Here is a 27,025-nt window from a genome sequence, read left to right on the forward strand (position 1 = left end):
TTCTTCTTCAAAACAGTTGACGATTTCTTTTATCTTTCCAAAATTTGCAGCATAGTAGAGTAGAGCAGAGAGCCATGTACCCAACCTAGTCAAAACGGGCTGAGGAGGTAGCGGAATCTCGGGTGCCATTTCCTTGAACAACTGCACACGTGACGGTGCTTTGAGGAAGATTTTCTTGACATTGGAAACTAGGCTATCGACATTTGGAAACAAGCTACGTAAGTGCTTGGCAATTCTATGAAGTCCTTGAGCTAAGCATGTCAAATGTAACATTTTGGGGAATAAAACTTTAAGACACAAACAGAAGAACATTCATGTGTTTTATATATTCTGGCCAAAATACAGCGTGAAGATATAAACAACTGAGCAATAGTTGAGATGTTTAACTTCTCCAATACTTCCAATGTCAACAAATAATCCTTTGATGGTTGACCTGCCTCCAGTGTACTGATGACCACATTGGCAACATATCTCCCCACAGCATCGGTTGTCTCGTCTATTGAGATCCATATTTTGTTGCATGCAACTTCATCTCTAATTTTCTGCACAACAATGCTGAAGTTGCTGTCAACATAATTTTTCTGAAATGATGACTTGCTTGGTGTATGTTCCTCTGTGTATTTCTCTAAAAAATCTAAGAGATTTGTTTTCCAATTTCCACAGTGGAATTCCAGCATCAATGAATGCCTTGCACAGATCACTCGAAAACTCAGATTTGCGACTGGAGCCAGCAATAAATCTAGTGAGGAGGCAAGCTTGGGTATTTCGCTTGGGTAGTCTACACCCCAGCCGTATCAACATTGACTTCTCTAATTTTAGATAGCCCTTGTTTTCTCCCTCCTCCCCCCTCCCAGCTCTCCTTCGAGTCCTACTGTCTCCGCCTCTTCCTTTCTTTTTTCCCGCCACTCCACATCAGTCTGAAGATGGGTCTCGACCCGAAATGTCGCCTATTCCTTCTCTTCATAGATGTGTCCTCACCCGCTGAGTTTCTCCAGAATTTTTTGTCTACCTTTGATTTTCTCAGCATCGGCAGTTCTTTCTTAAATAGATCTTGGAGAAGACTCAACCAACGGGCAGCAGCACGAACAAATGAATGACCGACGGTGGCGCCCCCGGTTGCGCCCCGGTGGTGAAAGTTTTCTTGTAAGTTATACTATGTTAACATGTTAATAATAACATTAATATTAGCGTGTTAACATAGAAAACATCATTGTAATCACGGTACAACAAGATAAAATAGCACAACCTTTTAGCAAAATGGCGCAAAAAAAGGCTGATTTAGGCACTCAATTATGAAAAAGGCATTATCCTGGTGAAATCATCAAAAAAGGCATGAAAAGGCACATGACATTTATGGCAAAATCCTGGCTCTAATTATAAGTGATAATGAAAACGAGGTCTACATTACCAAATTCCATAATAAAATTGGAAAAACATGAGATATGGAACAAGCCAACAGCATTCAAAATGTTATCGTTCAGGATTTCTGCTTGGGGCAAAGTCAAATTAATTTAGTTTAACCTTGATAGGCAAGAAAATTGTTAGAAATGATAAACCGGAATAAAATAAAGAACCATTACTTGAAATATGGTTTAATAACGGAAAGTCATGTATTTATTACAACTAAATTATCCTTAAACTTCATCGAGTTTCTTGATGATAGCAACATTGTTGAGGTGCGTATGTTATCCATACTATATCTCCAAACTAAAACATAACTAAAATATGTTTAACAAATGCAAATTATAAACTTGACAGTAATAATGTCTGTGGAATGAAAGGACAGCTTCAGCAGAGGAACTAGGAATGGAGTGTCCATTGAACACTTTTTTTTAGTGCAGGAGGAACATGTACAGTATTGTTCCCAAATAATAACCATTGCAACACCTACAGAAGACATCAAAAATATAGTAAACAACAGAAGGGATAATGATATATTTCAAGAGGATATAAACAAGCAGAAAGAATGGACATGCAAATGTCCTGAGTAATTTAAAAGCTGAGAAGTGTCAAGTGATCTGTTATGGTAGGAAGAATGAGCAAATGCAATATTATCTAAAGGGTACAAATCTCAGGTGGTTGCTACGAATCGCGAGAACAAAGAGTAAACTTGTACATGTCTCCAAAGGTGACAGGACAGGTTGAGAACATGATTTACAATGAAAAAAAAAAATCAAGGGTTTTATTCAGAGGCGTAGAATACAAAAATCAAAGGCGTTCGATTAAACCACTTAGGCAACAGTCACAGGATTGCCCAATTCTGCCCCTTGCATTGAGAGTAAAAATGTGAGGACGATGAGAATGCAGAAATGATTCACTGGAATAGTCCCACGGAAAAAGACCTTCAATTACATTGTCAAACTGAAAAAGTAAAGGTTATTTATAATGATGCAAAATGAGACCATTCAGCCCATCAAATTTGTGCTTTCTCTCAGCAGAACAGTCCCATCAGTCCCAGCCCCATCTTATTTCCTTTTAACTCTGCACACAATTCTTTCTCACATGTCCAACTCCCCAGCGATTCTATTTACCTCCACCAAAGCATCTATCTTTTATAGAAGCCAATTAACATACAGGAATATTTTTGGTATATCTGAGGAAATCAGAGCATCAGGCAGAAATTTAGATAGAACATAAACATTACACAGATAGCCTACCCCAGTAGCTGTAATGTAACAGCACCATTTGCTGTACCAACCAAGGGTGATCACAATATAATAGAGAAGATTTCAACATAATTTTCTAAGCTTCATTATCCTTTTTCAGATCGTTATAAAAAGGATAAAGAGAAAATGTTTATATTGGTAACGGGATCTGAAACTAGAAGTCTAGAAACTATAACACTTTGAGGTGAATAGCAAAAGAATCATAGGTGGCATGAGGAAAATTGCATTCACAGAAAACATACTCATTGCGGATCAAGATGCCCCTCTAAGCTAGTCCCATTAGCCCATGTTTGGCCAATATCCTTCTACACCTTTCCCATCCATGTACCTGTCCAAGTGTATTTTAAATGTTTTTATTGTACCTGACTCACTTACCTCCTCTGGCAGCATGTTCCATATACCCACTCAGTGAAAAGGGAGCCACTCGGGTTCCTATTAAATCTTGCCCCTATCACCGTATACCCATGTTCTCTGGTTCTTGATTTCCCTTTACTCGATAAAAGACTGTGCATTCACCCTATCGATTCCCCTCATTAATTTATACACCTTTATAGAATCACTTTCGAAGGAATATAGGCATAGCCTATCCAGCCTTTTCCTATAATCAGTCGCTCTAGTCCTGGTCTGAAGAAGGGTTTCGGCCCGAAACGTTGCCTATTTCCTTCGCTCCATAGATGCTGCTGCACCCGCTGAATTTCTCCAGCACTTTTGTCTATCATCCTTGTAAATCGCTGCTTAAGATCTTTCCAGCTTAATTAAAGTACATCCTTTTGCAGGATGACCAAATTACTCCAAATGTGGCCTCACTGATGTTTTGTATAACTGTAACAAAATGTCTCCACTTCTATACCCTAACTGATGAAGGCCAATATACCAAAAGCCTTATCATCCCATCTACCTGTGATGCCACTTTAAGGAAACGTTGTAGCTGTACTCCTAGATCTTTCTGCTCTACAACATTCCCCAGGGCCCTACCATTCACTGTGAAAGATCTGCCCTGATTTGACTTCCCAAAATGCAACACCTCACACTTATCTGCATTAAACTCCATTAGCCATTCCTCAGCTCACTTGTCGAGCTGATCAAGAGAGCCTGCTATAATTTATGACCATCTTCACTGTTTACGATACCGCCTAGTTTAACGCCATCTCTAAACTTACTAATCATGCCTAGTGCATTCTCATCCAAATTGTTGATATAAATCACAAACAACAATGATCTGGCACCAATTCCTGAGGCACACCACTCATCACAGGGCTCCAGTCCGAAAAGCACCATTCCGCTACCATTCCCTGCTTTCTTCCATAAAGCCAATTCTCTATTCATTTAGCTAGCTCTCCCTGGAGCCCATGCAATCTAACTTGGATCCCATGCAATCTATCACCCTTTGAGGAAGTGAGTTTCAAAGATTGAGAACTAAGAGAGAAAAAAACCTCATCTTAAAAGGGAAACTAGTTTAAAATTGTAACTTTCAAAAAAGTTGGATGGTTTTTGTATGGACAATTGTATGTACAAATGACATCATAACTTGTTTTTGAATCCAATAAGTCCAAAACAAAGAAAAACATTTGACAACAATTGACAATCTTACTCAAGGGTGCGAAAAAAAGCTAGCAAACGTCACATTTTTGCAAACAATGCTTCACTTCTGAGAACAGCAACGATGTAGCCTATTTGGTTAAATATTTGACTGTTAATGGTTGAACAAGAATGCTGGGTCTAGAAACATTACATATTCCTTTCCAAACATTATATTCTTTAACCAACATATAAACAATCACATTTTTGTTAACATAAATCTCTTAATCATTCGTGATTAATTGCTCTAAACTGCTCCAAAAATATCCTTTTTATCCTGAAAATTCTTTAAAATTCATCTGCAGGAATCTATAATTTAGCTTCAATTTTTTTGCAATAAATAGATTAAATGTCTGGGGTATGAATACATTACTGTGCAAGTGTAGGGGCTGAATATTAGTATTCTAAACCACAGAGGATACTATTGCTGCCAACTGCAGCATACAATCATTCATTAACCACTGTAACAAGCCACACAACCAATAAAAGAAAAGACAAAGAATGACAGAAAAATAACACCAGATGAAAAATTAGCTGGCAATCAACTCTAGAATTGCTAATGCAATATAGTGAAAATATTTTGAGATTCCATAAAATCTATTTAGAGAATGCAAAATTATTAATTTTAGTATACTGCAATGCCAATGAATAAACAGTCAATTAAGGTTTCACACATGTCACCTAAGTAATCTGCGGTATTTAAAAGCAGCTGATTAATAAAAAGCAAGGACAAAAATGGCAAGAAGTTTCATCTTTGATAGCAAGCAATAACAAGAGGTCCTATGACCTTTTCATTTGACAGATCGCCGGTTAAATAAGCCTCTTGACAGGTTTTGTTATGAGGATCTCAACACTGTTATCAAATTTCAATACAGCAAATGCCTTTCAAGAGCCTACCTGGGGTGGGAGGTTGCTCCCATTTAGTTATCCTGTAGAAGAATGTGCAAGCGCAGGCAGCTCTGCAGCAAACTGTTCAGTTATGCAACCAGGGTACGATTGCAGTGAGATTGTAACTGGTTTCCCTATCTGGTCATGTTACACTTGTGAGGATTCCCTATGATTCATGCCACACTTGTGGAGATTTATATCTTAACCAACTTACATAGCGAAAGACAAGTATTAAATTCTTCTGATTAAAGCCACAATTTATAATTTGATCAATTTTATAATGGTGGGAATTTATTTAATTGCTATAACAGACTAGATCAAACTCCAACATCAATAACCATTAACACATGAGCACCTCAAGGCTGTGTGTTCAGTTCCCTGCTCGACTAACTTAATACCCACGTCTATGCCCAGACACAGTTCCGACTCTACCTTTAAATTTGCCAATAATACTGCCATTTTTGGACGAATTACAGGTAACGATGAGTCATAGGAGGGAGGTCGATCGTCTGATTGAATGGTACCAGAACAACATCCTTGCTCTCAATGTCAGTAAGTCACAAGGACTGACTGTTGATTTTAGATGAGGAAGGCCGAGGATCTATGAACCTGCCTTCATTGATGGTTGGTGGTGGAGCAAGTCAACATCTTCAAGTTTCTGGGCATCCCTGGAGATCTGTCCTGGATCCAGCACATTTATGCAATTGTAAAGCCCATCAGCGCCTCTACTTGCTTAGAAGCTTGAGAAGATTTGGTATGTTGACGAATACTTTCTTGAATTCGAAGGAGATTACAAAAAGTAGTGGACACTGCCAGGTCCATCATAGGTAGTGACCTCCCCATCATCAAATGGATCTATAGGATGCACTGCCTCAAAAAGGCAGCTCCCTTCACCAAAGACCCACACCACCCTGAGCCCCTTTTCATTTCACTCCTGCCATTGGGAAGAAGATATAGAAGTTTGAAAATTGACCTCCAGGTTCAGGAACTGGTTCTTCCCAACAACCATTGGGCTCTTGAACAGTACAAACACCAACTAAACCACGTTGCACCATGGACTTTGTTAACAAACTAACAGTGTGACCTGTTATGCTGCTTTAAGTCATTGTTCTGTTTTCAGTACACACTCTTGAATAGCATACATTCCTAATTCCTGTTTTTTTTCTGATTCACCTCAAGCCTCTCAAATAATCTCGATAACAATCAGCACGGGAGCACCTTAAGGCTGCGTGCTCAGTCTCCTGCTCTACTCACTCTATACTCATGACTGCGTAGCCAGTCACAGTGCGAACTGTGACCATCATCAAGTTCGCTGACGACACCACTGTTGTGGGGCGTATCACTGATGGGGATGAATCAGAGTATAGAAGAGAGATCGAGCAACTGTCCATATGGTGCCAGCGCAATAACCTGGCCCCCAACACCAGCAAAACCAAGGAACTGATTGTGGACTTTGGAAGGAGTAGGAGGGGGACCCACAGCCCCATTTATATCAACGGGTCGATGGTTGAAAGGGTCAAGAGCTTCAAATTCCTGGGCGTGCACATATCTGAAGATCTTTCCTGGTCCGAGAACACTAATGCAATTATCAAGAAAGCTCATCAGCGCCTCTACTTCCTGAGAAGATTACGGAGAGTCAGTTTGTCAAGGAAGACTCTCTGTAACTTCTACAGGTGCACAGTAGAGAACATGCTGACCGGTTGCATCGTGGCTTGGTTTGGCAATTTGAGCGCCCTGGAGAGGAAAAGACTACAAAAAGTAGTAAACACTGCCCAGTCCATCATCGGCTCTGACCTTCCTTCCATCGAGGGGATTTATCGCAGTCGCTGCCTCAAAAAGGCTGGCAGTATCATCAAAGACCCACACCATCCTGGCCACACACTCATCTCCCTGCTACCTTCAGATAGAAGGTACAGGAGCCTGAAGACTGCAACAACCAGGTTCAGGAATAGCTACTTCCCCACAGCCATCAGGCTATTAAACCTGGCTCGGACAAAACTCTGATTATTAATAACCCATTTTCTGTTATTTGCACTTGATCAGTTTATTTATTCATGTGTGTATATATTTATATTATGGTATATGGACACACTGATCTGTTTTGTAGTAAATGCCTACTATGCTCTGTGTGCTGAAGCAAAGCAAGAATTTTATTGTCCTATACAGGGACACATTATAATAAACTCACTTGAACTTGAACTAATCCTTGCCTCCATTACGTTGATTGGCAATATCAGTTGATGCTGCAAAATCTGGTCAACTAACTAAAGGAATCTCCCTTAAATGGCAATTATAAGAATTTATCTGATGCTAGTTGCAGTGGTAAGAGGTACTCAAGAAAATATCTCTCTTGTTAAAGATTTGGACACCTAGCCTGTACTATATTCATCAGGCAATCTTTCATCTCTTGAAAATGCCTCACAATTGCACCTAATGGATTCAAACAAGTAACTAAGAAAAAAATAACATATTTTACTGCCGAACTATAATAATGCCACAAAATTTTCCAATCTAGTAATGAAAATGTGTAATTTTTTTTGAGCAACCATATTGTTTAGTTGGCAAAAACTACAATGAGTTTTTGTTCTGGAGGTCTAGACTTTTCTATGTGGGGGGAGGGTGGGGGGAAGGGGGAAACTATCTTTCAGGGTCCCTACCTGGTCGGAGAGGCAGCTTTTCTCCGGGCTGCAGTTTCGACCCGTCCTCGCGGCCTACCAGCGGACCTGGAGCGGTGTTCCCTGAGGGGACCGCCCAGAACCTCGGCTTCGGTGGCGGCACAGCGCTGGAGCGCTATCGTGGAGCGGAGCGGACGATGCCTTGCTTGGGTCGCCGCGCTGGAGCTCCGGTGAGCTGAAGACCGCCGAGATAAACATCGTGGAGCTGCGGGTCTGTGGAGTGGCCAGCTGCGGGCGGCGGCGCCGAACTTTACACCGGGAGTCTGGGATCTCTCGATGAGATCGCCAGTGGTGGAGCTCCAACCGGCCCGGCCTTGTTGGCTTCGGAAGCCGTGGTCTCTGGTGAAGGAAGCGGCCGTTCCAGGGTTCCCATGCCGCCGAGAGGATTCTCCCGACGCCGGAGCACCATCATCCGGCGAGAACGGCCTGGAACATCGGGCCTCCTTAAAGGCAACTGTGGAGGCCTCAATAGGCCCGACTATGGGTGGACATGGGATGGGGACTGGACACTGTGCCTTCCCTCATAATGGGAACCATTGTGGGGGGATGTTTTTATGTTTAAATTTCTTTATTATTGTTATGCTTGTATTCTTCTTTATGTGCTGCATGGCAAGAAGCATTTCACTACACCTAGGTGTGTATGTGATCAATAAAATTATCTTTATCTTTATCTTTATCTTAAATATAACTGTAAATTTTGGAAACGCACTTCAGGTCAGTTAGCATCAGTAGAAAATGAAATAGAATTAATACGATGAAGACCTTCAACCTAAAATGTTAACTCTACTTCTCTTTCCACAGATGTTGCCTGGTCCGCTCAATTCTTCCAGCAGCTCTCCCATTTTTGGTTCAGATTCCAGTAATTGAAGTCTCAAGATTCTGCCGCATTTACCATATTTATTTCAGATTTCCAGCTTCTCTAGTTTTACTAATTGACATATCCTCTGCTTACTCACCCTTAAGTTATTCCATATCTCATTTCACTCTAATAATATCAAATCTCATCACTGTATAAGTGGTTCCACATTCCAGCCTTCCCTGAAGCCACACCAGACATGGTCTAGCCTCACTTCTATTTATTCTTTCCCTTGTTGACTACCCTCAACACTATTACCACCCCTTCCAGCACATGAGCAATCCTCTGACAATCCTCCAATCTGCTGGTTCTTTTTACTCAAGTGTCTCCTGACCAGGTCTTCTTGACCCCAGACCCTTGTATTCATAATTCAACACTATTTCATCTCTCTCAAACATAGTCACTGACTGCTTATCCTTGCTCAACTCACCCCCTTAATCAGTTCCCCAGCTTTCAACACATTTGTAATGTAGAATTACATAAGAGTTCAGTAAATTACACAAAAAAAATCTGAAGACCAAAGTAATAGCAGACACTTAAAGAAAAGAAATAGGTAGACAGTGAGGAAGTTGGAAAGAGTTGGAAGTTGGAAGTATACAGTCATGGGATTGCAACTACAATAGTTCATTTCCTTTCTGTTCCATTGAACAGAAGGTAGCATGTCCTATGACTCTCCTTATATAATGGAAGCTATTTTGCCTCACAATGATTTAACTTCATGAAAAAGCACCCATCTACTTACGATGTGTTCCGATGCCCGGATTCCTCAACACCTCCATACCAGCACAGGGGATCACTTCATTTTGAACAGAGGACCAACTCACCCTCATCCTACTACACTTGTTCTCACATTGAACAACACCTGCTTTGACTTTGTTCACTTTCGCCAAACCAAAGGTGTGTTCCAAGCCACGCCCATCTCTTTTACTCCCTAATATTTTTAAATAACTGTTTATGTCAATTTTTTTCCTCACAAAAGCTTCACTGCAGTTGCTGCCAATTTCCACCCTGCTCTCACTTTCACATGACCCTACACCATCTCTTTTCTTTGTTGCAGCGATATTACATGCATCGAGTTTAACAGCTACGTGGATTCCATTTTATTTTATTCTATTCTGTGTTTATCAATTTAGAACCATTCTATATCTCCTTCTTTGACACCTGCTACATCACTGCTCCACAAGTGTCTCTCCCTTAACCGTAGTTGACATGGTTTTTAAATACATCCAAAAAAGACACAACATACTGGAATAATTCAGTGGGTCTGGCAGCATCTCAGGAGAACATAGATAGTTGACAATTGAGTCGCGACTCTTTTTTTTGTGTCAGAAAAAGGGTCTCAGTCTTGGGATGTAGATATTGCTAGTACTGCCACAGTTTCTTAAAGCTGAGAGGGGCAAAGTTTGAAGGAGATATGCGGGGCAAGCTTTTCTTTACACAGAGAGTGGTGGGTGCCTGGAATGCGCTGTCAGGCATGACGATGAAGGCAGATACAATAGTGGCTTGAGGCTTTTAGATAGGCACATGGAGATACAGGCAATGGAGGGATATGGATCACGTGCAGGCAGAGGAGATTAGATTAACTCCTCTCATGTTCGGCAAATAACCAAGATACTGGTATCCTCTTCATGGGAACACATATCATCACTGTAACTAGGAACATTTCATTTCTTCAACAGTGAACATTTACTGCATCAGTGAATATTCGTATTCTGCTCAGAAGGGAAATCAAGGCAGAGCTTCACCAACTGGGTAAAGGGCCTGTCCCACTTGCATGCGATTGCATGCGTCTGGCGCGACCAAACGTGGTCGCTTGAGGCGTATGGGCCGCACGGGGTCGGTCCCACTTCGAAGCGCGGAGGCGTATGGAGTTGTGCGGGGCTGGTCCCGACATCGCGCTGGGCTCCAAAAATCCCGCACTGTCCGATAATTTTGTGCGCCAACGGCCTGTCGGTCCGCAGGTGCATTGAGGGCGTACGCAGCGTCTTGACGGCGTACGCCAAGCTCGTGGCGTTGCGCGATGACGTCACCGCCCGGCGTGGCTTTGCGTGATGACGTCGCCGCCCGACGCCCAAATTCAGTCGGCCCGTCTCCTGCCCAGCTGATTGGTAAGCATGACGCAAATTACGTCACGCGTGAACTTAGCGCGTACTTATCATGAACTTAGCGTGAACTCCGCTTCCGTTTGGTCGCGCCAAACGCATGCAATCACTGTTGAAGAAAGCGGGACAGGCCCTTAAGTGTAAAGGTATGAAAAACTACCTTTGGGCAACATAAATGTTCTAATGGCATGGGACTGGTCATACTAATATAGAAAAAGTTGAGAGGAACATAAATTTATGCAGATGATCTGTAGGTGGCTATAATGTTTGATGGGCATTATTGTGTTCTATCAAAGACAAGCAGACAAGTTCAGTAGGTACATCTCTTTCATTCAGTCTCAAGCCTTGGATTTGAACCAAAGGACTTGTATTCAGATTCAATGGTCCATACCTTCTTCATTTTTCATATTTGCTCTAATTGAATACACAAGACATCAAATTTGGTTTTGGTTTATTCTGTTAATGGCTGATACCAGTATGAATACAATATCCTGCCCAACCACAAACTCATTCAAACATAATCAATCTAGTTTAATCAATTCAACCTGTAATTGAACTCATAAATCAAACTTGATTATGCTGCATATTAACACAATGTAGACTGTTAGGAGAGCTGGTAAAGACCGAGATATTTCACGAATATAAAAACATTAAGACTTGCAAAAGAACATACATCAGGAATTCAGTTTGGTTATAAAATGCAAGCATTCTTAAAAATTAAAACCAGAAAATGTTGAAAACACTCCACAGGTCAGGCAGCATCTGTGGATAGAAAAACATTTAACATTTCAAATCAAAGATCATTCTTCAGAACGATAGAAAAGCATTCTTGAATTCACTTTGCATATAAAACTAGAGCATTTTCAGGTGTCTACATTTTATTTTAAGTGTTATGTACTGCACGTTTACTGCCAAAGTACTGAAGACATAAAAAATTCAGTCTTGGGATATAGATATTGCTAGTACTACCACTTTCTTGCCTATTGCCAATTGCCTTTGCTGAGGCTTCTCCTTGAATTGCTCCAGCCCATGTCCAAGGTCAAGTTCCACACTTCTGTGATAAATTGTGTGACTAATTTTAACATCGAGCATCATTCTGCTGCAGAGCAAATGATCAAACTAACATGCTCATCAATGTGCAGATCAGAAACATTTACTATCTTCATTTAATTTTTAATAAATATTAGTCTATTAAACAAAAGAAAGTGTAGAAAATATTACCTGTGTTATCTGGCGAGCTCATGATTCAAATGGTCAAGATGGAAGCACCTGCCACTCAATGACTGCTCGCAATACACAAGCCAATAGATCCTGCTAAGATGCGAAACAGTGCTGATGCCGTTGACTTTCTACATTAGGCTGGCATCTCTTGCTACATCAGGTATGTATAATTACTCTCAGATGTAATTCTGCATATGAAAAGAGAAAAGAGATGCATTAAGTATGCCTTGTAATGCAGAATTCACACTTGGATATGAATAGCTTACTGCAGTTATAAACTTCTCTAACCCATACATTAACTAGAAAATTATATTTTTAAAAGTATCTTAATGATAACTAATATATTCAAAATGCTTTATTCTTTACAATTTTAAGTGTGGTCAAATTATTTTAGTGCCATTTCATTCTTGTCCCATTACAAATTTCTGTTCACATGGAAATGCCTACATAATTGTGCCAAGTATAATCAAACTATTGTCAGCAGTGATAGAAAAATGTAGAGAGTTTTGCTTCAATGTGTTTCCATAACATGAATTGGATATTACATGTGTAATAAATTAGAAAATAATATTTGCATTATGCAGGCCGAATCGTTTACAATGCGATTTCGACTCGGAACTGGAAAATCACTTAAAAGTTACTTTCTAAATTGACAAGCAGGAACACAAGCTGTCTAGGATGTAAACAGTAAAGGGAAGAAAACCTGTTTTCATGTAAACTCCCTGCTATAATCAACCACCACTGTCCCTTAAGAACACATCTGTTACTTTCACAGTGGAAGGCATAATAACATTGTTATTGTGAAGCCTCTATTTTTGAAAATCCTGTCAGAAAAATAACCCCACTAATAATAATATAATTGTAATAGTATAATTGTCTTTATAACGTGAGTTTCTATAAAACGAGGTATCCTAGGAACATACAGTGCCCTCCATAATGTTTGGGACAAAGACCCATTATTTATTTATTTGCCTCTAGAAAAAATCACATGTGGTTAAAGTGCACATTGTCAGATTTTATTAAAGGGTATTTTTTTATACATTTTGGTTTCACCATGTAGAAATTACAGCTGTGTTTATACATAGTCCCCCCATTTCAGAACCCAATTGAGCATGCCTCTTATATGCTGAAGAGAAAGCTGAAGGGGACTTGCCCCCAAAACAGGCATAAGCATCACCAGAGAAGACACCCAGCAACTGGTGATGTCCATGAATCGCAGATTTCAATCAGTCATTGCATGCAAAGGATATGCAACAAAATACTAAACATGACTTCTTTCATTTACATGACATTGCTGTGTCCCAAACATTATGGTGCCCTGAAATGGGGGGACTGTATAAACACTGCTGTAATTTCTACATGGTGAAACCAAAATGTATAAACATGTCCTTTATTAAAATCTGTGCAATTTAACCACGTGGTTTTTTTTCTATTACAAATCTCAAATTGTGGAGTACAGAATAAATTATGTGTCTTTGTCCCAAACATTATGGAGGGCACAGTAGCTATTGGAGGAGAACCGCCTGTATCAGCTTCATGTTTTGGGTATCCGATCTTAACTGCAATGAAACTTTTATTTTCCCTTCCAATGAGTTACATTTCTGTTTGGTATATTGATTAATTTTGCTACACTATAGGACACTATATAAAAATAAAGATTGATGTTTGTTTCCAGTTTTGTTAAATATCTAACTAATCTTGTCATTTGCATGCAAAGAGGGAGGGGGGGGGGAGGGGGGGGAGGGAAGGGAGGGGTGTTGTTACCGAACTGAACTCACTGTGGAATGAAAAGTCAGTGAAAGCGGCGCGATTAGGTACTGTGAGGCCTCGCATCCTCGGCACTTCTGACACGCCGGCTGTCGCGCTGGCTGTTCCCCCGCTGCTGGAATAGCAGCGGTTGAACATCCGATGTTTGGCTTTAGGCAGCGTGACAGAGCCGGGCCGGGCACCAGCGGTAGGGAAAAATGTCGGAGTTTTTGGAGCAGAGCCGGGCGTCAGCAGCCGTTATGGATGCTGGCCAGCAGGAGGCGACAAAATGAGTGAGTGAGTGGGCCGGGGTGGAGGATTTTATTTTAAAAAGGGTACATAAAAAAGTCAAAATGTTTTGAGGAGTGCATCAGTGAATGTAAAAGTGAATTAGATAGCAAAATGGAAAAAATGACGGAGATTCAGTGTGTGGTACTGGCGGACCAAGAAATCAAAGAGGCCGAATCTGACATACACCCACACACAGAGTTTTAATAGTATATAGATATATATATACTAGACCAAGTGCAGACCCGTTGGGTCTGTTCCCCCAACGTGTGGTTGCAGGGGAGGGGGGGGTGGGCTGGGGGGAGGTGGTGGCATGCGGCGTCACACACACTAACTACCCCCGTGCACGTGCTAACTACCCCCCTTGGTATTATATTAATATTATTAATTTGCTCCTTTTACCCCATAACCGCCCTATCCACTGAAGGGAGGGGGAGAGGTGGGGGGAAGGGAGGAGGGAGAGGGTGAGAGGGGGAGGGGGTGAAAGCGGGGAGGGGGTGAGAGGGGGAGGGGGTGAGAGGGGGGTGGGGGTGAGAGGGTGGTGGGGGTGAGGGTGGTGGGGGTGAGAGGTGAGAGGGGAGTGGGGGTGAGAGAGGGGTGGGGAGGAGGTGGAGGGGAGGGTGTGGATGGGAGGAGCGAAGGGGTGAGGGGGGGGGAGTTGTGAGGGGGGAGAGGGGGGGAGTGGCGAGGGGGAGAGAGTGGGGGGAAGAGGGTGGAGAGAGGAGATAGAGGGGGAAGAGAGGGGAGAGGGGTAGGGAGATGGATAGGGGGAGAGAGAGGAGAGAGGGGGAAGAGTGGGGAGGGGCAGGGAGGGGGAGAGGCAGGGGGAGAGGGAGTGGGTGGAGGGAGAAAGGGGAAGGGGCGGGAGATGAGGGGGGTGTGGGGGAGAGGAGGGGGAGGAAGGGGGAGGGCGAGTAGGGGTGAAGAGGGGGAGGGGAGGAGGGATTGGGGGAGGAAGGAGGAGGGGGTGAGGGAAGGAGGATGGGGAGAGGATGGGGGAGAGAGAGGGCGGGCCTGAACTCGGTGAGCAGGCGGCTCGGACGGGGCCGACTGCGAAAGGGCAGCGAGCCTCGGCAGCTCTCTCGACCTCAGGCGGCGTGGAGAGTCTCGGCAGCTCTCACGCGACGATTCCCCGTGTCCCTGCGATCAACGAAGGAATTGCAGGTTTCCCAGAGGGAGTAATGGCCGCCAGGACCACCTTCTCATCGCGTGCCCCGCGCGACAATAACTGCCGCTGCCATTTTCTACCATCGGGTGGGGGAGACGGAGTGGATTCAGAAGCAAGCCGGTGGCCTCGGGTGACCGGCTGTAACCTGCTGTGACCTCCTGATCTGCAGAACGCTAGTTCTTTCTGCGCATTTTGAGAATGGGGGGGGGGGGGGTTGGAGTGGGCGGGCGGGCGTGGGAGCCCATCTGCGGGAGGCGTGGCGCGAGCGTACTTGGGCTGGGCGCGGGGCTTTAGTCCACAGCGGTTAGGGGACGGGACCTGGAGGCAGGTGGGCCTCGATTGGTGGGCATGTGGGCATCGTGACATCAGCAGTTCAAGCGACGATTTTTTTTTTTTTTAATTGAATTTTGTGATCAATTTTATTCAAAATCTGGGGAAATAATTGACCAAGGAGTGGATTTCTGAACTCATAAGATAAATCCCTACCGAAATTATAACAATCTCTGCGTTTTTGCGTCTGGTTTTCAAGGAGATATGTTTCAAAGCCAAAATGCCGTACACCCACACACAGAATTTTAAAAGTATATAGATGGTTAAACAAATGTATTGTACGCATTAATAGAGTTCCAATTTATGATAATTTTGTTCTTATGGAGTGGAGCATGACAAATATTGCTGCCACCCAATAGCCAATAAGTTTTTCAGGATGTCATTGGCAGATGGATTATCTTTGGATCATGGGGTTGCAATGAAATAGTGCAAGTGCTTCAGTACATTACTTATCTGACGGACAAAAGGCCATCAGAATCCATTAGCTGCCAAGAAAACTTCTAAGACATCATCATCTTAAAGTCCTTTCTGGGGATATGGGTTAGCATTTATTGCAAATGTCATGTTATCCTTGGGAAAGACAGTGATCGTCCTCTCAGTGAAAATAATCCCAGTATTGGGGAATTCCAGTATTGTTTTATATTTTGGAGCCTTTCAGATGAGATAATAAACTGAGCCCATCAATTCGCGCGTGGGGACATAAAAGACGGTTATTACTTCAGATGGAAGGAAGACCATCTCCGAGGCCAATACACACCACTATCACAATTAGGGATAGCAATACAACAAGCTATCAGCAACAACAGGGCGGCACAGTGGAGTAGCAGTAGAGCTACTGCCTTGCAGCGCCAGAGACCCGGGTTCGATCAGACCACAGGTGCTTGTCTGTACGTTCTCCCCGTGAACTGCGTGGATTTTTCCGAGATCTTCGGTTTCCTCCCAAAGAAGTACAGGTTTGAAGGTTAATTGGCTTGGTGTAAATGTAAAATTGTCCCTAGTGTGCAGGGTAGTGTTAATGTGCAGGGGTTGTGCGGACTCGGTGGGCCGAAGGGCCCGTTTCCGCGCTGTATCTCTAAACTAAACATGCTACAACGAGCTTTTAGCACCACCTCAATAACCGCCGATTATTTCTTTTATTATTGCACTTTCGTTGTTTTCTTGCACTACTTCGGATTGCAGCACGATCTTTGCACCATTCTACAGCTGTTGTTGAATCTATCATTGCCATCTACTGTTTACTCCATAGGCTTCAGGCAAACAAGAAATTTAATTGCACTCTTGTGAATATGACAAACTAATCTGAATCTCAAGTATTATCAGAGTTGCATTTTAAAAGTTGGCAAAGTTACGATTGGGGTTCTAGTGGCCATCAAATCTTTCAAGGGTGGTTCAGGGGTGTTTCAGGGGAAAATGGGTTCTTTAATGCACTGTTGAGGGACCCTCTTACCTGTGACACTGCTCAAATCAAGGACACCCAGCCAAATAGCTCTCTGCAACCAGACCAGATAGGTACAGGTTTGGCTGGTCAAGAGTGGCAATTGCATGACAAGTTATATGTTTATGTTTATGCAGTGTGAAATAAAGATTACATCAGGCAAATGAAATTAAGGTACAGCAGAAATCATGATTTTAAAGCCCACATAAACCATGTTAATCTAAAGCAGTAATCAGTGATACTCCTTTGTAACAAGATCATAATGTTTAAGCAGTAATAATGGCTTCACATTAATACTCAATTAGATATGTAATGATGCAATATCATATTTTTGTATTTACAGTAATATGTCTATAAATATTGAAACATTCATCATTAGGCACAGTGGCGCTGAGGTAGAGTTGCTTGCTTACAGCGACAGAAACACCCGGGTTTGATCCTGACTACAGGTGCTGTCTGCACGGAGTCTGTACTTATCTACTTGGGTTTTCCCCAGGGTGCTCCAGTTTCCTCTCACACTTCAAAGATGTACAGGTTTGTAGGTTAATTGGCTACAATTGTAGGTTTAAAAAAAATTGTAAATTGTCCCTAGTGTATAGGGTGATCGCTGGTCGGCGCGGACAGTGGGCCGAAGGGCCTGTTACTACACTGTATCTCTAAATTCAAAACAAAAAATTAACTGGCGTCTGACTATGCTGAAATCAACTGCAAAACAGTTCTTCCTGTAAAGAATGAGAGGATCAGAGAAAGCAACTTTTGGTTTTCTAAATTTAATTGCAGGTATGCATTCTCTAAAAATAATCACCAGATATTTCTTCACCATAAATGAGAACTCTGATAGCATCACCATTAATTCTAAACACATTCCAGATCACAGATGTTGGATTACAAGGGCAGCATAAGCCTGTTCAAATTTATGAGGACCATGTGAAAAATTGTGATACGAGATCTGATTTTTCTCAACATTTTTTAAACCATAACAAAGTCAGGATGTTCGTTAAACGTTAGAAGTAGGTATGTTGCAAAGCCTACCTGAAGCGTCGTTGAAAATCTGTCGCTGCGGGTGTGCGCGATTTTGGTGCCGTTTAGAGGGGGGCGGGTTTAAAACGCGATTTTCTCTAGGCTGTTCAAATCGAAGATGTTCAGCCTAGTTAATTATTAACGAAAAATCGCTGGAAGACCCCGTCGCAAAAGCTATTATTAGTTTTAAAGGCCTCGTATAATAGTTATAGTAGTTTAAAAATCAATCTCTAAACCCGCGACCGCCAGCAACCGCAGGGTCCCATAGAGCAAACCACAGAAGGTATGTAGCTTATTTTTACATTAAAAAGGGCTTCTAAAGATCCCTTTATACAAAGTTTAATATTGCGAGTAGCTCATTTTGGGCCCATTATATCCCGCAGTATTTTTCTGGGCATTTGGGGCACAAATCTACCGCAATGTGAACGTTCTAAACCAGCGCGTTCCACAGGGACCCACTGGAAAGCTGATTTAAATGGGCATTTATTTACAGCAATTGAGCACTAAATTCCTTCCATTTGGTCTATAAATTAATGTAAATGAGATTTAAAAATCATGTTTTATTGTGAATTATTTGTGAATATTATTTGGACATTTAGGCTATTTAAAAATATTAATCATTTATTAAGAAATGGATAGATGTTTAGATCTAGTAATTGAAGTCTGAAATTAGCTACAATTAGGTAACTAACTAATTATATGCTTTAATTTCAGGTCATCCAAGTAAGATTATTTTATATTTGTTTCAGAATGCTTCACTCTATGATAACTGAAAATTTCATTCAGTTCTCTTAATTTTTAAGAAAGTTATGGGCTTTTGACCGTTCACGATCACAGCTTTTTTGTTATGTCCATAGAAAATCAATAGGGAACAAGATGCTCATTTCCGAGTATGAAAATGGCCATAACTTTTTAAATACTTGAGATATGAAAGTGAATTAGGTGTCAAATTAAACTTATTTTTATGCTTTATCTGATGGGATAAATTACAGACTTGATTTTTAAAATCTCAAAATTTTGTAACATTGCTATTAGAAGTACCAAGATGCATGTTCAAATGGATCTTCGCTATTTTTAACTTTTGGGTACGTAACACTAAGGGCAACTTCAGCCCAACTCTGACTGCCAGTAAAAAGCACGTCCGATTTGAGACCGAGAGATATTAACAGAATAGCAAGTTACCCAATTTCACTGAATTATTATGCAGTATCATATGATATTCATTGCACAGATGACAATACAAAGATCGACAGGAAATACTGATTGTCAGTCAGTCAGCCAAACTATTATTGGACTAGAGGGGAACATATTGCCATGAATGGGGAAGGGAGTACAGGAAAGAGGATTCCTCTCCAGATTTGTTCAAGCATCTCCATAAACTCTGCCAAAAGCTACTCCTAACTAAAACTAAAGTATAATAGAAAATTAGCCAATGGCCTATGCTGGCATATATTCACATTTGTTAAGTTGTGAAAATGGTAACCTAGCAGACACCTTTATAAACTGAATAAATTAAGATTTCATTCATCGACATTAAATGATTTAGTGATGAAAAGATAATTCGATTATTATTTCTTTGTTTAGAGAGAGAAATGAATTGCGCGTTAACTTTAGTCCAGTAGTTTAGTTTTTAAAGAACCCTTAACTCTCTTATTCCTTAATAGGGTGAGGAAGGATTGTGTTGCCCTTGTGGCTAAAGGGATCAGGGGGTATGGAGAGAAGGCAGGTACAGGATACTGAGTTGGATGATCAGCCATGATCATATTGAATGACGGTGCTGGCTCGAAGGGCCGAATGGCCTACTCCTGCACCTATTTTCTATGTTTCTATGATTCCTGTGGAAGAGATATTAAATTTACACGTGTTTTCTGACTGGGATCTCCTCAACGAACATTTAAATCAATAGAATGAAAGTGGATCCAGATCCAATGAAGAAGATCTAAATAAACAAGCCAATAACATAAAATTGGGTTGGGAGAATCTTACACAAACTCTATTAAGAGAAATACTTAATTTTCCAGTTGATAGGAAAAACAAAGCATTTATCATGGAGTAATTTCATAACCATAGCAATCTCAGAACAGAACTATAACTGTTCTGTAGAATCCATAAAAACAAGTAAAATGTGTTAATTTTCAGATATGCAACGCATATATGCAATTCACTTTTAAACCATATTTCTTTCATTAAATAGATATATACAAAAATGTATTGATCAATGCCCTTATAAATACAAGTACATATTTTTGAAGCAGCAAATTGTGAATATTTAAATTTGCAATGAGGTTTACTTCTATTTTATTTTTATTTTCCTCACTTTAACTATAAAACAGCTGATCTATACCAGATCACCTGGGAAGAGATCTTCAGTATCATATCTAGACTTTTAGATTTTCTACTACTGTATCTAATAATAATAATAATAATAATAATAATAATAATAATATATTTTATTGTCATTGCACATAAGTGCAACGAGATTTGGTATGCAGCTTCCATCCGATGTCATAACTTAAATAACTAATAAAATTTAGATTTAGATACCTCGAGAACATGGTTTGTAAAAAGAACATTACAATAGTAAAATAGTCAAAACAGTTCAAACAGACTAAAGTGCAGATGTGTCTGTGCGACGTGACCATCTGAGGGAGACAGTCCATGGGGGGTGGGGAACACTCAGCAGGGCCGGTTCAGAGCCGCTATAGCTCTGGGAATGAAGCTGTTCCTGAGTCTGGAGGTTCGGGCGTAGAAGGCCTTGTAACATCTGCCGGAGGGAAGTAGTTCAAACAGTCCATTACAAGGGTGTGAGGAGTCTTTATGGATGCTGACGGCCTTCCTGAGGTACCGTGTGTGGTAGATGCCCTCCAAGGCTGGTAGCTGTGTCCCAATAATCTTCTGCGCTCTGTGGACGACGCGCTGAAGAGCTCTCCTCTCTGCCTCCGTGCAGCTGAGATACCACACAGAGATGCCATACGTTAATATACTCTCTGTGGTGCAGCGGTAGAAGGTTGTCAACAGCTGTTGGGGCAGACCAGTCTTTTTTAATGCTCTCAGGAAGAACAGTCGTTGCTGTGCCTTCTTGACCAGCGCAGCGGTGTTGGTGGACCATGTGAGGTCCTCTGAAATGTGAGTGCCCAGAAACTTAAAGCTGGACACTCTCTCCACACTGTCCCCGTAGATGGAGATCGGGGCGTATTCTCCATTATGTGACCTCCTGAAGTCAATAATTAGCTCTTGGTCTTGGAGGTGTTTAGTGACAAGTTGTTACGTGTGCACCAGTCCGCCAGGTTCTGCACTCCGCTCTGTATTTTGTTTCATCACCGTTGGTGATCAGCCCAATCACTGTTGTGTCATCTGCAAACTTGTCGATGGTGTTGGTGTAGAATGCAGGAACACAGTCGTGTGTGAAGAGGGAGTAGAGCATGGGGCTTAGTACACAGCACTGTGGTGTGCCGGTGCTCAGGGTGATAGTGGAGGACAGGTGCGGGCCCAGTCTCACTGCCTGCGGTCGCTCCGTCAGAAAATTCAGGATGCAATCGCATATCGGCGAGCTGAGGCCTAGCTGGTGGAGTTGGTGGTGAACTTGGTGGGGATGACTATAGTCTATGAAGAGCATCCTCACGTACGTGCCCTGTCTTTTCAGGTGAGTCAGGACAGTGTGAAGAGCCAGAGAGATGGCATCCTCTGTTGATCTATTTGCCTTATATGCAAATTGATGAGAGTCCAGTGAGGCAGGGATGCTGGATTTGATGTGGGAGAGGACCAACCTTTCAAAGCACTTCATGGGTATTGGAGTTAGGGCAACCGGGCGGTAGTCATTCAGGTTGGTGACTTTAGACTTTTTCGGCACCGGCACTATGGTGGCTGTTTTCAGGCACTTGGGGACCGTTGCCAGAGATAGAGACAGGTTAAAGATTCTCGTGAATACCTCCGCCAGCTGTACAGCACAGTCCTTTAGTACTCTTCCCTGGACTCCATCCGGGCCTGCAGCCTTGCGTGGATTGATCCTACGCAAAACGCACTGTACCTCCTGAGTGCCCAGTGATAAGGCCTGTCCCTCCACCATGGCCGGGGTTATTCCACTCCTGGTGGTGTTGCCAGTTTATGACCACTATGACTAACCCTCAAAAGGTACAAAAAAGTCCTCCCAATTATACAACTTTCCTGGATTTGCATGGTTCCACAAAACACCTATGTGCGTTCGGTATTCCGACTGCGCATGCCCACGTCATATGTCACTAGCGAAAGCACTCTCGGCAGCCGTGGACATATATCTGCACCTCATCCGAGCCAGGATCGATCCCGAGTCTCCGGCGCCGCATTCGCTGCCATACCGCTACTAGACCATCCCCGTTCCCTCCCCCCCCCAGGTCGGTCAGAGACGTCGGGAGTCAGACAGGAGCAGCGCCCCACAGCCAGCGCAAAGAAGCAGCACTAAATCCAGCTCAACTGCCTGTTAAATCCCAGCCCTGCCTGGACTTACGGGAACGACGGCCCAGGCTTCCAGCCAGCGCGGAGAAGCAGGGCTAACTCCACGGCTCCGGGCTGGTATCCCGTCAGTCCAGGCAGGGCTGTAGGTTAACCCGGTGAGATAGGCAGAATTGAGCTGGATTTAGCGCTGCTTCTCCGCGGCAGGGCTGGTAGGTTAACAGGCAGAATTGAGCTGAGAGTTTTTATCGCTTGTGACCTTTGACAAATCCCGTGATTCCTTGTTTTTTCGGAATACCGAACTCGCTTATTGAATGCAAATTTAATTTTTTTTAAATGGGGCTGATCTAGGTTGCAATGGGACATCCTTACTGATGACATTAACAGAACAAATAGAACAGGCGAACCGACCTGATAATATTATCTGTGTATTTTAATAATTTTTTTTTAACAGATATTATTTATATATAACAGAACGCAAACAAGTATTTATCTGAAGAATGATCACCTATCCATTCCTTCCACAGATGCTGCCTAACCTGCTGAGTTACTCCAGCACTTTGTGCTCTGCTCCAGATTCCAGCATCAGAGTTTCCTTCTGCCGCTAAGTATTTATCTTAAACTTTCTTTCTCAGTATGTAGAATTTAGTAATATGTTGGAAGATTTATGGCCAGGAAAAAAAAGACCACTTTGTTTATATTAATACTATTTTAGCAACAATACAGACAACTGTAATGTCTGGAACTCGTGTCACCAGGACAACCTTGGGAAAATTGCATAGCGCTGCAAAACATCTTTTTGCTCCTAGAAAACAGACCATATCATGGTTTTCTGCATGCGAAGCCACGTTATCTGCGCGCATGTCACAAGCAGAGATATTTTATACAACAGATTGCTGCATTAGTTACTGCACTTGTGCTATACCCTGAAGTAGTACAAAAAAATAACTATCACGAAGTTGCTGCAAGATATTGTGAGTGTGCTCTTTTCACCTAGATATTGCAGTTTTTCTCAAGACCTTCAGTGTTTAACTTTCATTTGCACTGGAAACGGAACAATGAAATTCTCATTCGCTGCAGCATTACAGTCCCATTTACACAATTGCAAATAAATAAATAATAATACAATTTATAATCAGCAATACTCAGTAACCAAACCATAGCAGTGTTAAACCAAAATAAGTAGTGCAACAAAACCAGTCCACAATAAATCATAGTTGCTGAGATAAAGTTTGAGTTTAGTTTACTGTCACATGTACCGAGGTGCAGTGAAAAGCTTTTGTTGCGTGCTAATATCTATCTATACATATGGCGGTCTTTCTATTTGTTCAAAAACGGTTCGCGATAGCGCTACGATTTTTCACCAGTTCACTCACCGTTCTCCTGTGCTGCGAGTGCACCAAGTTTCGTTCCGATCGGTTGAATGTCGTAAAAGTTCGCGACGTATAAAAATCTTAAAACCGTACGTGCGCAGATCCATCTCTTCTCCTGCCTGTCAGCGCCGCGTGGATTAGTCTCTTCCCGTCACTCCCCAGGACAGACCGCCCCTTCCTGCACCATCGCATCCTTACTGGAGCAGAGGATGTCCAGCGGAGGTTTCCAACCAGACTTACAGAGGGACCCAAAGCAGCCCAGCCCAGCCCCAAGCAGCAGCCCCGCCCCAAGCAGCAGTCCAGCGTCAGAGACCCGACCCAGCCCAGCCTAGAGTCAGTGATCCAGCCCAGCCCGGAGTCGGAGACCCAGCACAGCGTCGGAGTTGGAGACCCAGCCCAGCCCGGAGTCGGAGATGCTGCCAAAGGGAAAGCAGAGACTCTGATCCCGGTGGAGGAGAAAGACCAGCAACCAGCTCCCGCTGTGAGTCCCCATCGCACCACCAATTTCAGCCAATACCCCTCTGGCTCCTCCCCCCCCCCATCCCCCATGATGCCCCCCTCTTCCCCATGGCTCTTCGCCCTTTTTTCTCCAAGCTCACTCCCCCGCCACCCACACACTCCTCCCTGCCCACACCCCTCCCTGTCCACACATACAACCCCGCCCATACCCTCTCCCCCCCCTCCCCCACAGACCCACCCTACACCTCCCTGTCCACACACTCCCCTCCTCCCCTCCCACCCACACCCCACCCCTCCCACACATTTAGAGGAGGGGGAGTGCTTGGAGATGAGGGGAAATGAGCCACGCCTGCGCAGTTAGGGGCTATGGGCGAGTGGTGGAATATTGCGTTGGGGGAACGGGTTGCATTGGGGGAATGGGTGAGTGGTGAAATATTCCATTGGGGAATGGATTGCGTTGGGGGACTAGTCCATTGACTGGGATCCAACGGGTCCCACAGTCTAGTTGGAACTAATGTTGTGCAGTGTTCAAGATCCTGATGGTTGCTTGGAAGAAGATGTTCTTGAAACAAAAGGTCACTGTTAAGAGGATCTAGTGCCTTATTCCTGACGTAGTAACAAGATGAGAACGTGGCCAGGATAGTGTGGGTGTTCACTACCTAGCGATGCACAGATTGTTATGCTATAGCACTGATCAATTAATAATAAAATTACTTACTGTTACATCCTTATTACTATTTAGAGTCATCAATCCAAACTCTCCTCCACCCATGCACCACCTCTTTCTTCCCCTGGCTTCGCAATCTGCAACTCTTCAAACCCGTCTCATACCTTCCTTTCTTTTTCTGCCCTTTGTTGAAACCATATGTCTATCAACCTCCCCACCTCTTTGGCCTGCATTTCTCCTTGTCTTCCTACAATCACTTAAGAAGGGCCTCGACCAGAAATGTCACCTATCCATATTCTCCAGAGATGCTGCCAGATCAGTTGCGTTACTCCAGGATTCTGTGTCCTTTTGTGTTTGATCAGCACCTTTCTGCAATAGGTTTATTTATTTTTCCTCACTTGTGGGTGAAAAAGTCAATGGTGATTGCAATTGTTGATAATTGTTTCTTGATAATTGTGATTGCTATTGTTGATATGTAGCTGTGCTTTCTGTAGGGTGCACGACTGGGTACCAAGTCCTGAATGAAGTTGAACTCAATTGTGACATTCAATGATAACTAATGCTTGTGAACTGGGCTTCACAAAGGCAACAAAGGATGGCTCAGCTGGTAGAGCTGCTGCCTCACAGCACCAAAGACCTGGGTTTGATCCAAATCTCGGATGCTGACTGTGTGAAGTTTGCACGTATTCCTTGTGACTGCATGGATTTCCCGCAGATCCTCCCACATTCCAAAGACATAGGTTAAATGGCATCTGTAAAAGATTGCCCCTAGTTTAAAGGGAATGGATGAGAAAGTGGGATAATAAAGAACTACAGGTGCACAACCTTTTATCCGAAAGCCTTGGGACCAGACACTTTTCGTAATTCAGAATTTGTCGGTCTTCGGAATGGAATTTTTTTAGCGTAGATTTTAATGGCTGGCTCAGTGGTAGAGTGCTCGGCTCATATCCGCAAGGTCGCGAGTTTGCGCCTTGATCCCGGCAGTTACTCGGTCGCGAGTTTGCGTCTTCAATGTAGTTTTTTCTAGCAGGATAAATGTCTGTATGAAATGCAGTGTAGGAGAGGTGTACTGACTGTGTGGGCAGAACTTCGGAAGTGATTGCCCACCAGTCTAAAAAGCCGCTGTGTCTCCCTGTCCCTGGGATAGCAGGGGGCGATCAAACAGCACAATACCCCCCCCCCCCCCCTCCAACTCCAGAGGAATCCGCTCCCCGATGGGCCGCTACGGCGATAAGTAGCAGTTTGTCCACAGCCCGAGCTGCGCCCCCTCATCCGCCACCCCAAGAACAAGACGTACCTTGCACACCATCAGCTTCTGCCCCTACGTGTTCCTCTGGAGTTGGAGCGGGGCTGGGCTGGAGTTGCTGCTGGCTGTGGGTCTCTGGGATCTCCGTGCTTGCAGTGGGCCTGGGGGTCGGTGTCCCGATGAGGGGGCGCAGCTCGGGGAACGGCTTCTGGTGGTCCTGACGTCTCCGGCCAGTTTGCAGTTTTCCTCTGGAGTTGGAACGGGGCTGGGTTGCTGCTGGCTGTGGGTCTCTGGGATCTCCGTGCTTGCAGTGGGCCTGGGGGGCGGTGTCCCGTTGGTCCTGACGTCTCCGGTGACTGGCACGGTCCTGCTCAAAGATCCTATAGCGGAGCTATAAGATCTTTGGTCCTGCTGGCATCGCCGACTTGAAGACAGTGCAAAGCCCCCGCGCCGGTGCAATGGGCGGGGAGCTGGAGTGGGGAGGGAAGGGGTCACACACATGGCCGGGAAGCAGAGGGGTGTAGGTGGGGTGAAACTGAAGCGAGCGACAATCTGCTGCTGCCTGCCCCGCTGAGTTAAAAAGTTCCCACGCAAGACTCACGATACACTGTGTATCGTGCTACCGTGGTAACTTTTTAACTCAGTGGGCAGGCAGCAGCATATTGTCAATTATTAACCCTCCAGCGCAATATACCCTCACCTTCTCTTTTATGAATGTTGATTTAGTTCCCCTTTCTTCGAGGACCGACCAGAGGTTCCGCTGTCACCTCTGCGGGCCGCCCTCGGTGAACGTTTTCAAGGACCTTTCTTCAAGGACCAAAAAAATGGCCGCTATTCGGAGGTTTTCGTTATTTGGATCTTCGGATAAAAGGTTGTGCA

At 43.4% G+C, this 27,025-nt stretch overlaps 1 protein-coding gene across 5 annotated transcripts in view; it reads right to left on the reverse strand.

Moving 5' to 3' along the window:
- hdac5 (histone deacetylase 5) overlaps positions 1-27,025 on the reverse strand; it is a 288,826-nt gene that overhangs the window by 215,743 nt on the left and 46,058 nt on the right. For all 5 annotated transcript variants that reach the window (XM_033035320.1, XM_033035315.1, XM_033035317.1 and 2 more), the window contains one exon: positions 11,987-12,174. In XM_033035320.1, the coding sequence (XP_032891211.1) occupies positions 11,987-12,008 (22 nt within the window). In that variant the 5' untranslated portion in view covers positions 12,009-12,174. The remainder of the gene's footprint in view (positions 1-11,986; positions 12,175-27,025) is intronic.

This window comes from Amblyraja radiata, chromosome 16 (assembly GCF_010909765.2).
Source record: "Amblyraja radiata isolate CabotCenter1 chromosome 16, sAmbRad1.1.pri, whole genome shotgun sequence".
NCBI lineage: Eukaryota > Metazoa > Chordata > Chondrichthyes > Rajiformes > Rajidae > Amblyraja > Amblyraja radiata.